This window comes from Hemiscyllium ocellatum, chromosome 6 (genome assembly GCF_020745735.1).
Source record: "Hemiscyllium ocellatum isolate sHemOce1 chromosome 6, sHemOce1.pat.X.cur, whole genome shotgun sequence".
NCBI lineage: Eukaryota > Metazoa > Chordata > Chondrichthyes > Orectolobiformes > Hemiscylliidae > Hemiscyllium > Hemiscyllium ocellatum.
Window position 1 is genome coordinate 74,547,812 of NC_083406.1, and position 13,250 is coordinate 74,561,061.

The 13,250-nt window shown below is 38.3% G+C and overlaps 1 protein-coding gene across 3 annotated transcripts in view; it reads right to left on the reverse strand.

The window, feature by feature from the left end:
• Positions 1 to 1,054: 1,054 nt before the first annotated feature.
• Positions 1,055 to 13,250, reverse strand: part of septin10 (septin 10) — a 79,469-nt gene continuing 67,273 nt past the window's right edge. For all 3 annotated transcript variants that reach the window (XM_060826042.1, XM_060826044.1, XM_060826043.1), the window contains exons 10-11: positions 6,715 to 6,761; positions 1,055 to 2,626 (exon numbers count right to left, since the gene is read on the reverse strand). In XM_060826042.1, the coding sequence (XP_060682025.1) occupies positions 6,755 to 6,761 (7 nt within the window). In that variant the 3' untranslated portion in view covers positions 1,055 to 2,626; positions 6,715 to 6,754. The remainder of the gene's footprint in view (positions 2,627 to 6,714; positions 6,762 to 13,250) is intronic.

Sequence of the window (13,250 nt, forward strand, 5' to 3'; positions counted from 1 at the left end):
ATACTTAAACTGGAATAGGCAAAACTTCAATTTTTGCAGCAAGGTTAGTTTGCAACTACCTCAAATACAGTTGCTTCATACCATTTAACATATTTCAATTAGGAGTTAGTGTTGACTAATGGGATGTCTGTAAAGGAGCAATGATCGGAATGTCAGAAATACAGAGCTCTTCCTCGATGTAAAACAGGAGTGGAGTAGCAACCTGAGTGTGACTGCCATTCCTTGGAAAATCCAACCCAACATTCTGGAGTCCACTACTGGTTCCTCTTTTTCCTCATTTACATACTTCACCTTAGCAAACTGACATGCAACCAGACTCCTTTGGCTCAATTTCCACCCCTAGTGCTAAAATGAGGATATGTGTACATTCCCACTCAACCACCCTATAGTTATTTAAAGTGCATTGGGAACCATTGGGTTGTTAATTGGGTAGTGGTGAAAGGGAAGGATGCTGTGATGAAGCCAGACTTGAAGCCTCTGGTCTTCTCAGGATCAAGTCGGCAGACCCAATTGGGTAGGGCTAGGTGAGGGGGGTCAAATTCACTGCTGCTATGACATCCCATTTCCTCAATTTGCTAACCTGGCCTACAGAGGCTATAAAAGTTGTAGTCCACATGTACACAGATAATACTGAACTCTTACAAACAACCTCTCTTTGCACACTCTCCTGACCTTACCCCCACCCCTTAGCATCATTGTCAGATTGCCAATATTGGATGAATTTGTTTTCTCCAGTTAAACACGAGAAGAACTGAAGTTAGTGTTTTTCTTTGCATCCTCACTCATCTATATCAGGTCGAATGCAACCATAAGCGCTGAACACTTTCTTATTCCAGAGTACAGGCACTTGAGGCCAACTGCATTTACTTCCTGTCCTGTTGTCAGGTCAGCGGAACTCAGTAACCTCAACATAAACTAAGGAATGGAGTTAGAGATACTGCTTTCTGAACATTCAATATGCCATGCCTTACAATTATAAGCAAAGTCATAGGGAAGAAGCCACAATTTTCACCCATAAGCTTGATTTAAATATAAATAAAACCAAGCATCCAGCTTTCCTTTCAATGTTAAGTTTAATAATTAAAGAAGTTACATTACAGATGAAACAAAAAGCTGAAATCAAACTTTTTTTTTGAGCAGGCTCTCTTCTAAAGTAAGAGAAGCACAGCCAATAACATACAAGAATACGTGATTTCATCCAAAATGTGTGTTTGGGGAAAGATGTTTGCAGATCAAATACCTCCCCTAAAAGGGTAGGAAACAATTTTACTTAATTTGAATACTGAAAGAGAATAACTATGTCCAAAAGCCAATGCATTCAATGCACTTTTAGAGCAACACTGACTGGCACTGTGGTGAGAGAAGTTTTGAGAACTGTGCTTAGAGGTATTAGCAACTGATAATAGTATTGTCTGAAAGAAAAGCCTGCACGCAATCTACAACTACATCAATATTTTGTCACAACTACAGATTGCTATATGGTATTATTACCAAGTTATAAATAAGAAATGCAAAGATCTCCAAAATGCAACAAAAGTTATGTAGTTGCAATTGCATTACACAATATATTTCTTATACTTGTACCAAAAGATAAGAAATATTACGTTTTAAACATTATCCAAAATTTCATCAACTATAAATGATAAATATGCATTATGTAATATTAATACAAACTTCCTATGTTAAAATTCAATCCATGTCAAGCTGAGCCAGCATTTCACCATAATGTTTTTATTTAAACTTACAGAATATGCAATAGCTGGGCACATTTGCTCTTTTATATTCATCCATTTTGCCAGTGGTTATCTGTCAGTTGCATTTGAAATTTCAAATCCATTTCATATAATGAATTTCAAGATTTGACCAATTAATAGTAGCACGGTAAGCTTCAACATCACCACTGGCAAAACAATAGGCAAGACTGGTTGAAGAAAAAAAGTGTATGCACCACCAATTTACTCCTATGAGGTAACCCCATCTAGCATTCATATTGTAAACCATTGTCTTTATATGCAATCACCTGCTAATATTAAATTGGTCCTGCAAAAACCTGATAAAACTGAAGACTTTCTCGAACCTACTGAAGTGACACATGTGCATTTATACGTTTGGTTTAGAAACATTACTTGATTGTGCATGCTCAAGTATATTTAAATGTCAAATTGTTCCTCCCTTCTAGGGGATAGGAAATTTGGCATAGTACCAGCTTAATTCAATTACAAAATTTAAAGAAAATCTTCAAAAGAGATTATAAAAAGGTCTCCAATATATTCAATAATAAAAAAAACTTAGTATTTAGTAATTTTCAGGCACATTAACAAAAGGCAGACAGAGATATACTGAAATCAAGTGATAAATACAAAATTTCCCTGAAAGAGACACTTATTAATTAGGCAAAGTCTTGTGTCAACAACCAGGATTATCATCCTTGCTGTTTAAATATATGGCTTATTATACAGCTATGCAGGCAGTATGTTTGGCACCAACTGGATTATTCATGGGTTAATGCACTGTTTTCATCAATTCAAGCAATCCAGAGGGAAATGGCAGCAAGTAATAGGATAAAAGTGATCAACTGCACTCAGACGTGATGCTCTCGAAAACAATTCAATATATGAAGACTGACCTAAAAGTGAAAAAATAAATTAGTTTCTCAGAGCAATAAAAGTATAGACTTGTAACATTACAAGTTAACTATTCACTCATTGTAAATATCTATGTCTGGATTGTGTGAAGCTTCAGCATAATTAACAAAAGACAACTGCTAGATTAATTACATGATGTGACAAATAAAGGTGCATTCACAATGGAAGATGATAGAAAGACTAACATGGCTGATGGATTCTGTGGTAACTGACAACAAAATTTAAGCTTCAATGACTAGATCAGAAACCTTTGCTCTTCAAGAGTTTTCAGATACTGTGCACTTGAATATGCATTTTGCTTAGAAATATATATTTACATCTTCCACTGCTATTAATTATTACTATTGAACCACAATCACAAGTTGAAGGTAGAATCAGATGTAATCAGATCCATGTTTCTGCTGTGTCTTTTATGCCATAACCTATAAAATTTTCATCAAAAGTCTGTTGTGTGGCACTGTCTGGATGCCCACATACACTACATCAGTGTTGCTCATATCAAGCCTTTCTATTACCTCTTCAAAAGCTCCAACAAGTCAGTTAATCACAATTTCACCTTTAAAAAGCTTGTTATGTGGAGAGACCAGTGTAGGACTGGAACAAGGAATAGTCCACATACTTCACAGTGACAGGCATACTGGGAGCTCATGTAGGGATCCATGGCGACATCTTTAATCGGAGGAAAGTGGGAGGAGTTAATGACACAGTTATCCAAATCGAGGATGTGTGTGTGTGTGTGTGTGTGTGTGTGTGTGTGTGTGGTGGGGGGGTGGGGGGGGGGGGGGGGGGGGGGTGGGGGGGGAGAAAAGTGGTGAATTGGGACAGCTCAGGCCTTCTTTCCGAGAAGAAGCAGACAGCCTGGAGACCAATTTGATGGGGGATCCACGTGTAAAAGGGCTTGTACATCCATGGTGAAGAGGAAGCAGTTACAGCCCATGAACTGGTGTAAAGCTTCAGAAGAATTGCAGATGCATGCGGACAGGGAATGCACAAGTGCAGAAAAAATAGAATTGCAGTAGGAAGAAGTAGGCTTTATGGGCAGGAACAGGCAGAAACAGTGGGTCTGCTCAGGCAATCCTGTTTGTGGATTACAGGGTTAGGGTGGAGAGGGGACAGTGGTAGATGTAGGCTGTATGCAATTGGGGGACCATCAGCTGGGATGCTGTGTAACTCCATCCTGACTGACTGTTTCTAGAAGCTCCACCACCACTGATGTTAAACTGACCAGTTTGCAATTCCTGGCCTTTCTTTAAAAAGGCTGTGATGTTTGCAAGTTTCCAGTTTTCTGGTACCTCTAAGTCGAGGCAAGATTGAAAGATTATGGCCTGTCTCCCTGCAATCTCCAAAATCCTTGGATGTATCTCATCTGTTCCTGGTTCTTGTCAATGTTTTGTGCCAACTGCATCCAATTTTCCTGATCAAATCTGAACCTTTCCAGTGACAAAGTATCTCTTTACCAGAGAGAGAAAGTATTCAACCAGCATCTCAATAATGCCTACTGACTCCATTTTGTAAATCCCCTTTCTGGTTGCTAACCAGGCCTCCCCTTTTTAACCTTTATTTTACAATTTATAAAAAGTCAGAAAATTAATGTGAGAAACAAGTAAATTATTTTGCAAATTATGGATTATCCTAAAAGGTAACTGCTTACCTCCTGAAAACCTATTATTAGAAGAATGTGGTTTGAAGAAAGTTAGAGATAAAATAGAAAAAAAACAACACACAAAAGAAAAAAAAAGTCAGTCTTATATTTCTAAAAGAAAACATATACTTTCTTCCTGAGAGAAGACTGAAACTGCATGAGAGAGTGATATTTAGGGCAAGTTGTGGAAAATATCTTTGCATCAAGAGTGCACTTGATACTTTTAAGGGACTTCTCTGCATATTGACAGGCCACAAGAAAATCCTTTGAACATTAATCTCAACTTTTTAAAAATCATTTTCAATGTTGATTGGAGACAATAAGTTTTTATTCTTCAATAAAATTTAATTTAGAAAACTGTATAGATATAAATATTTTAGATTTGAAAATAATATTTTGCATGTTTGTGTTCATTTTGATATTTCTTAGGTCAGAAAATGAAATAAAAACTGAGGAATGAATTTAAATAAGGTGAGTACTGGCATTCTGAAAGTTTATAATATCCACTTTACATTCCTGCATGTAAACAATCATTTCCTTCAATATTCACAATTTTATTCTTTCCTTCTCTTTGCCCATGGTTCTTAGTTAACATAAAATGGCTGCCTATAGTTTTTAGTTGACATAAAAAATGCTAATTGTTAGCTGAAGCAGCCATTTACAGTCGAAGTCATAGCAACCAGCTAAGATATAGGGTCTTGTAAAAAAGAAATCACACAACGGGACCATAAGACACAAAAGCGTAGCTAACCACTGCTTATGCAGAGACAGTTTTGCTAAGAGATATCAGTCAGAAGCACAAACAGAAGCCCTTTTCTCAAGCTAATTCAAAGTTTACTAATTAATATGGGATAGAAGAGAAAAAAAAACTTGACACATTAGTGTTAAGATCTTTCAGAGTAATCACGTATGCCTATATAAATAATTAAGTTTTAAACATAACAGACTCTAAAAGGATTTAACTGAATTCCTATGGAGCAACAGCCTTTAAGAAGAGGGAGAAGCCCCCAGCCTGTTAACAGGGAGGAATAAATAATAGGTACAGAAGTCAGTAGTATTGAAATATGGTTGAATAAGATGCATTGTGAAAGCCAAAGAATAAGTGATAATGTCTGGTAAATATCAAACTCATGGAAGACCTATAACTGTCCATCAACTGATCATGCAATCACATAATTGAACTGATTGCGTTATTGACAGAATGCATATGTAATCACTTTACAATTGTTTGTAATTGCTAAGGTGGGATTTATTCAGCCATGAGGAGAAACCTCATGGAGCTCTCCAACCAATCTGGCTAATAGTCATTGCTCTCCTAACATCATGAAGTAAAAGAACACTTGGTCATATATTTCATTGTCAGTACTGGAATCTTAACTTTACACAAAATTGGCTAATATGTTTCTCTATAGCAATGACAACAATGAAGTACATGTAGAAACATGAAACGCTTCAGCATATTTAAGATCTAGAATTGCCCTATATAAACTATTTCCTCCCTCTGCCAATGTCCAGGTCAATATCCTTCTCAAGTCATACCATTACCAAAACATCATTTAATTATTATTAGATCTTGCGGTGTGTGAGGTGTTTGCCACATTCATCCAGATAGGACAGTATGATGCAGTAGTTGAGTTGTTCTTTATGTGCAAAACTTTGGCTATTCAGAAACTTTTCATGAAAGAGGATGTCACAATGGCACAGTGGTCAGCACTACTGCCTCACAGTGCCAGGGTCCCAGGTTAGATTCCAGCCTCGGGAGACTGTGGAGTTTGCACATTCTCCTCGTGACTGCGTGGGTTTCCTCCCACAGTCCAAAGATGTGCAGGTCAGGTGAATTGGCCATGTTAAATTGGCCATAGTGTTAGGTACATTAGTCAGAGGGAAACGGGTCTGTGTGAGTTACTCTTCGGAGGGTTGGTGTGGACTGGTTGGGTGAAGGGTCTGTTTCCACACTGTAGGGAATCTAATCTAATCAATTGTGACCAGCAATACATAACTAAAGTGCAACTTTCCTTGTTGTATAGTTGATTGAAGCGTGACAAATCCTTCAACACCGTGGCTAAGGAATTTGAAATCTGTGTTTAGATATCAAATATCAATTTACTGGTGGATTGAGTATTATCCGGAACTAGCGAAACAAACTAGATATATATAGATCTTAACAGATGAAGGTGGAAGCCAGTCTGTGCAGAATGTGAAGGGGTAGGTTGTGACTCCAAAGATGGAAACCATTTCTCTTTATAAATTTATTTTAAAAATATTTCTGTCTTAGAAAATAAATGTTCAGCTCATCATTAAAATTCATACCTGCCATGCAATATTTTCCATATAGCACCAATCAGATATATTTGGAAAAGTGAGAAAAATACAATTAAATAACTGGTGCATTTGTAACCACCAGAATAGTTATTCTAGTCTGCTTACCATATTGAGCAAGATGAAGCACCACGAAGCAATCAAAAATTTAATAGCTGAGAAAAGAAAGCAAAAAGAAAAATAATTATTAGCAATATATATTTTGACAAATTGATTTTAATAAGGCATTCAAATCAATTTCTAGTTTCACAGACATTGGAGAGGGTTTTACCTATTGCCCCATTGTTTAGTTGAAAGTAAAAGGTGACGCAGTAATTCAAAACAAAACCACAAAATAATAGAACAGTATGGTGATAACCAGAGGTGTTTCAGGATTGGACAAAGCATACAAACTTCAAACTGCATCAGCAGAGTAGGTCAGAGATTACAAAAATGATAAAAAGACAGAACTAAAGGGTATGCATCTGAATGCACTCAGCATTCGTAACAAACTGAATGAACTGTTAGAAGATATTTTGAATCCATCTATTCAGACAGACCTCTGGGACAGGTGGAACTTGAACTAGGGCTTTCAGGCTCAGAAGTAAAATCACAAGAGGGCCCTCCAAATTGGGGACAGTGAGGTCTGCAGATGCTGCCTGACCTGCTGTGCTTTTCCAGCAACACACTCTCAGCCCTTCTGGATTGTTAGTCAAGACAGAAATGAATACATCACCTGACAGCCATAACAGGTAAATGGCTGTAGAGAGACCAAGGCTGGCACCTAAATAGTTAAGGGTATGTGGCACTTTGAGAAGTTTGCAATCTTGGTAAAGATGGTATGGTAGATAGCTCTGTTGATTAAGGATGTCATTGTGCAGTACTAAATCGTGATCTTAGCTTGAAAGAGCAAAATGAGGAATCAATTTGGACAGAAATAAGAAACAGGCAAGTTAAAATACCACTAGTGTAAGTAATTTATCAGCCCTAACAGTAGTTATATTATGGAGACAACACATAGGAAAAAAGTAAATGGTTCATGTAAGAATGGGCTACTTTCACTTACATATAGATTGTGCAAATCAGACAGGAAATGATACCCTAAAAAAATGAAAAGGACAATTTCTTACAAAGATCAAAGAGCTAACCAGGGAGCAGGTTCTCTCACCCTGGTAATGCATAATGAGATAGATTAATCATTAACCGCACCATGAAGAACTCTCTAGTGATAGTGACCATGATAGACGTGTACATCTAGCTTGAAGGGGAGAAGTGCAGATCTATGAGCTAAAGGTCCCAGGACCAGATGACCCGCTTTCGAGGATCATAAAAGTGGATGCAGAAAGTGTAAATGTATTGATAACCTTCCAAAATTGGTCAGATTTTGGAAAAAAAGGATCACAGCATGTTAGAAAATAGATCATGCAAAAAAAGGTACAAGCCAGAAATCAATAAGCCAGTTCACCAAATATCAGTCATACAGAAATTGTTAGAATTCATTATTAAGGAAATTATAGACAAATACTTAGGAATCATAATGTGGTCAGGAAGAGTCAGCATGGTTACGTAAAGGTCTTGGGTATTTAACAAGAATTCTTCGAGGATGTTAAGATGCAAGGTGAATAAAGTGAAATCTGTAGATCAAACATTACCACACAGGATAACAGCATACAGTGTAGGGGACAACAAAGGCTAAAGCTTGACTAGCTTTCAGTAAGCATCAGATCAGGATGAATCTGTACTTTTGATTAGGAAGTTGTAATTAGTGAAATTCCACAAGAATCAGTGCTGGGACTCAGCTATTTACAATGTACATGAATCCTTTGGATGGAAGGACCTAATGTACAAGTGGATGAATTTGTCAATGACATCAAAATAGATAAGAACGTGGTCAAGAAGATATAAAGAGCCTAGGGATAAAGACAGTTTAAACTAATAGACATAAATTTGGAAAATTCAGTATAATGTGAAGAAATGTCAACTTGTTACTTTGACAGGAAAACTTATCATTGGTGAGAGAAGAGAGAAGATCGAGGCTGGTAAAGAAGTTAAACAGAGCAAATTAAAATAGACGTGGCAGCCAAGACAGATGAATTAAACTACATTTATTTCATTGCAACAGGCCTAACGGGTAAGGCAGATGAACACAGGGAATAAATGAGAACATATCATAGCTATGACAGAAACATGACTGAGTGAGGGACAAGACTGGTAGCTCAATGTTCTGAGGTATAGATGCTATAGAAAGGATAGAGTGAGGAAAGAGAGGAGGGGGAATGGCATTTTACAGAAAACATCATGGCAGTGCTAAGGATATTACTGGAAAATCGTCCAGTGAAGCTGTATGGAACTGAGAAATAAGAAGGGGAGATCACTTTGATGGGATTGTACTACTATAGGCCCCCAAATAATCAGCAGGAATTTGGGGAGGAAATATGTAGGAAATTAGCAGATATCTATAAGAATGTTATAGTAGGGTATTTCACCTTGCGTAACATAGACGGGACTGTCATAGTGTTAAGGTTTGGAGGGGGAGGAACTTGTTAAGTGCATTCAAGAAAACTCTCTCAATCAATATGCTGATAGACCTACTAGAGAAGGTGCAAAACTCTCTCCTTTTGGGAAATAAGGCAGAGCAAGTAACTGAAGTGTTAATGGGGGAGCACTGTGGGACTAGTTACCGTAATTCTATTAGCTTTAAAATACTTATGGAAAAGGATAGACCTGATCCACACGTTAATGTTCTAAATTGGGCAAGGCCAATTTTGATGGTATTAGACAGGAGTTTTCAAAATCTGATTGGGGAGGATGTTTGCAGGTAAAGGGCATCTGGCAAGTAGGAAGCTTTTCAAAGCAAGATAATGAGAGTTCAGGGATAGCAGGTTCCTGTTAGTGTGAAAAGCAAAGCTGGCAAGAGTAGGGAACACGAGATGACAAGAGATACTGAGGCTCTGGACAAGAAAAAGGAGGCAGCTGGGATCAAGTGAATTCCTTAAGGGTGGAAAGGGGACATGAGAAAGCATTAACAGATAAAGCGGAGAATCCAAAGACTTTCTACAGGTATATTAAGGGCAAAAAAATAACTAGGGAGAGTCTAGGGCCTCTTAAAAGTCAATGAGACCATCTATGCATGGAACCACACGAGACAGGTGAGTTCCTAAACTAATATTTTGAATCAGTATTTACTGTGGAGAAAGACACTAAGCTAAGGCAATACAGTTGCTAGCACTATTGCTCGAAGAGTCTGTTTCAACACAGTAGGGATACCCTGCCCTACCCTACCCTATTCTAGGGAACGCAGGGAAATAAATAGTGATGCTTTGAAAAAGAGACCATATTACAGAAGAGGTTGGTGCTAGATGTCTTAAAACACAAAAAAGGTAGGTAAATTCCTAGGACCTAATCAAGTGTATCTGAGTACACAGTGGGAAGATAAGGAAGAAATCACAACCTCTAAGCAGAGATTCTTGTAGCATTGACAACCCTGGGTAAGGTGCCAAAAGACTAGAGGGGGCTAATGTGCCATTATTTAAGAAAAACTGCAAAGAAAAACTGCAGACTGGTGAGCCTTATGTCAGTGGTGAGTATTGGAAAGGATTGAGAGAGTCAGGATCTGTGTACATTTGGAAAGACAAGGACTGATTAGGGATAGTCAGCATGACTTTGTGTGTAGGATATAGTGTCTCAGAGACTTGATTGAAATTTTTGAAGAGTTATACAGTCACAGTCATAGAGACGTACAGCATGGAAACACCCTTCAGTCCAACTCGTCCATGCCAACCAGATATCCTAACCTAATCTAGTCCCATTTGTCAGCACTTGGCCCATATCCCTCTAAACCATTACTATTCATATACCCATCCAGATGACTTAAATGCTGGAATTGTACCAGCCTCACCACTTCCTCTGGCAGCTCATTCCATACACTTAACATCCTATGCGAGAAAAAGTTGCCCCTTAGGTCCCTTTCAAATTTTTCCCCTCTCACCCTAAACCTATTCCCTCTAGTTTTGGACTCCCCCTACCCCAGGGAAAAGACCTTGTATATCTATCCTATCCATGCACCTCATGATTTTATAAACCTCAATAAATAAGTTCACCCTTCAGCCTCCAACACTCCAGGGAAATTAGCCCCAGCCCATTCAGCCTCTCCCTATAATTCAAATCCTTCAACCCTGGCAACATCCTTGAAAGGGTTCAGAAAAGATATACAAGTTTCACAACATCCTTTCGATAGGAAGGAGACCAGAATTGCATACAATATTCCAAAAGTGGCCTAACCAACATCCTATACTCAATCTCTGACCAATAAAGGAAAGCATGCCAAATGCCTTCTTCACTATCCTATCTACCTGTGACTCCACTTGCAAGGAACTATGAACCTGTACTCCATGGTCCCTTTGTTCAGCAACACTCCCCAGGACCTTACCATTAAGGTACACAAGTCCTGCTCTGATTTGCTTTTCCAAAATGCAGCACCTCACATTTATCTAAATTAAACTCCATCTACCACCCCTCAGCCCACTGACCCATCTGATCAAGTTCCCATTGTACTTTGTGGTATCTTCCTTCGCTGTCCATTACACCTCCAATTTTGATGTCATCTGCATACTTACTACCTATACCTCCTATTTTCACATCAAAATAATTTATCTAAATGACAAAAAGCAGCAGACCCAGCACCAATTCTTGTGGCACACCATTGGTCATAGGCCTGAAGATAGATGAAGGTAGAGCAGTAGACATTAGCTCCATGGACTTTAGCAAGGCCTTCAACAAGGTTGCATATGGTGGATTGATTAGTAAGGTTAGATTGCATGGGATTTAGAAGAGCGAGCCAATTGGATACAAAATTGGTTTAACAGTAAGAGACAGAATTTGGCGGTAAAAGGTTGTTGCTCAGACTGGAGGCCTGTGACTATCAGTGTGCCACAAGGATCGGTGGGGGTCCGCTGTTGCTCATCATTTATGTAAATTATTTGACTAAGATTACAGGATTAGTAAGCAGACGATATCAAGCTTGGTGGTGGAGTGGGAGTGAAGAAAGTACTTCAATGTTCAACAGGATCTTGATCAACTGGGCCAGTGGGCTGAAGAATGGTAGATGAAATTTAATTCATTTAAATGGGAGGTGTTGCATTTTGGGAAGACAAACTAGGACAGGACTTATACAATTAATAGTACTTTTGTGAGAGTGTTGTTGAACAAAGAACTAGGGGTTCAGGTACATAGTTCCTGGAAACTCATATCACAGGTGTACAGGGTGGGGAAGGTGGTTTTTAGCATGCTTACCTTAATCAGTCAGAGCACTGAGTACAAGAATTGGGATGTCATGTTATGGCTGTACAAGACATTGGTAAGGCAATATTTGGAGTATGATGTACAATTCTGATTGCCTTGCAATAGGAAGGATGTTATTGAACTGGAAAGGGTGCAGAAAAATATTTACAAGGATGTTATTGACACTTGGAAGGTTTGAGTTATAAGGAGAGGCTGGGACTTCTTCCCCTGGAGTATTAGAGGCTAAGGGGTGACCTTATAGAAGTTTATAAAATAGTGAGAGGTATAGATAAGGTGAATAGTCAAGGTTTTATCCCCAAGCAGAACAAAACTAGAAGGTATAGGTTTAAGGTGAGAGGGGACAGATTTAAAAGGAAACCTGTCAGGCAGTTTTTTCACAGACGGTGATACATGTATGGAAGAGCTGCCTGAGGAAGTGACAAGAGGTGAGCTTGATTACATTTAAAAATCATTTGGACAGGTATGTGGATTGGAAATGTTTGGGAGGGATATGATAAAAATACAGGCAAATGGGACTAGTTCAGCATAGACGAGTTGATCAGAGGGTCTGTTTCCGTGTTGTATGACTATCACTAGAAAAAACAGTCTACTGTTTAAAAGAAGAGAAAATGTGCAACTCAGATACGCAAGATAGGGGTGTCCTGCTACATAAATTGCAAAGCTGCAGGTATACAAATTGATTGGAAAGGTAAAAGAACATTGTGGTTCATTACAAGGGGTTGGAAAGTTTTACTTATGGGACCTTAGTCAGACCGGTTATGCAACACTATGTACAATATGGTCTACTTATTTAAAAACTGATGTATTTGTGTAAGAAGCAATTCACAGAAGGTTGTGCATGACTCATTCTTGGAATGAAAGGCTTATCTTATGAAGAAACGATGGACAGGTTGTGCCAATATCCACTGGCAGTTTAGTGGAATGAGAAGTGATTTTATTGAAATATACAAGATACTGAGGAGACTTAACAGGGTGAGGCTAAAATTAGGGGCCAGGACTTTTCAATTTTTGACAGAGCTGAGGACAAATTTTAATTTCAGAGATCACTAGTCTGTGGATTACTTTCTCAAGTAAGCATGGGAGGCTGGGTCATTGAATTTATGAAAATTTTGCATTACTCTGTCTTGAATAAGACAATGAACTCAAGTGTTATGATATTAGTTGGAAAGGTGGAGTTAGACCACAACTAAGGATCACAAATTCAAGATTGTCAGCAAAAGAGCTGGGAACAAGTTGAGGAGAAACTTCTTTATTCAGAGAGTTGTTAGACAGCACAATCCAAATCCTAAGAGTGAAGGAAGTAGATTCCACAGGAGGTGGTCTCAAAAGACAGCTGGATATATATTTGAAAGTGATCAATGCCA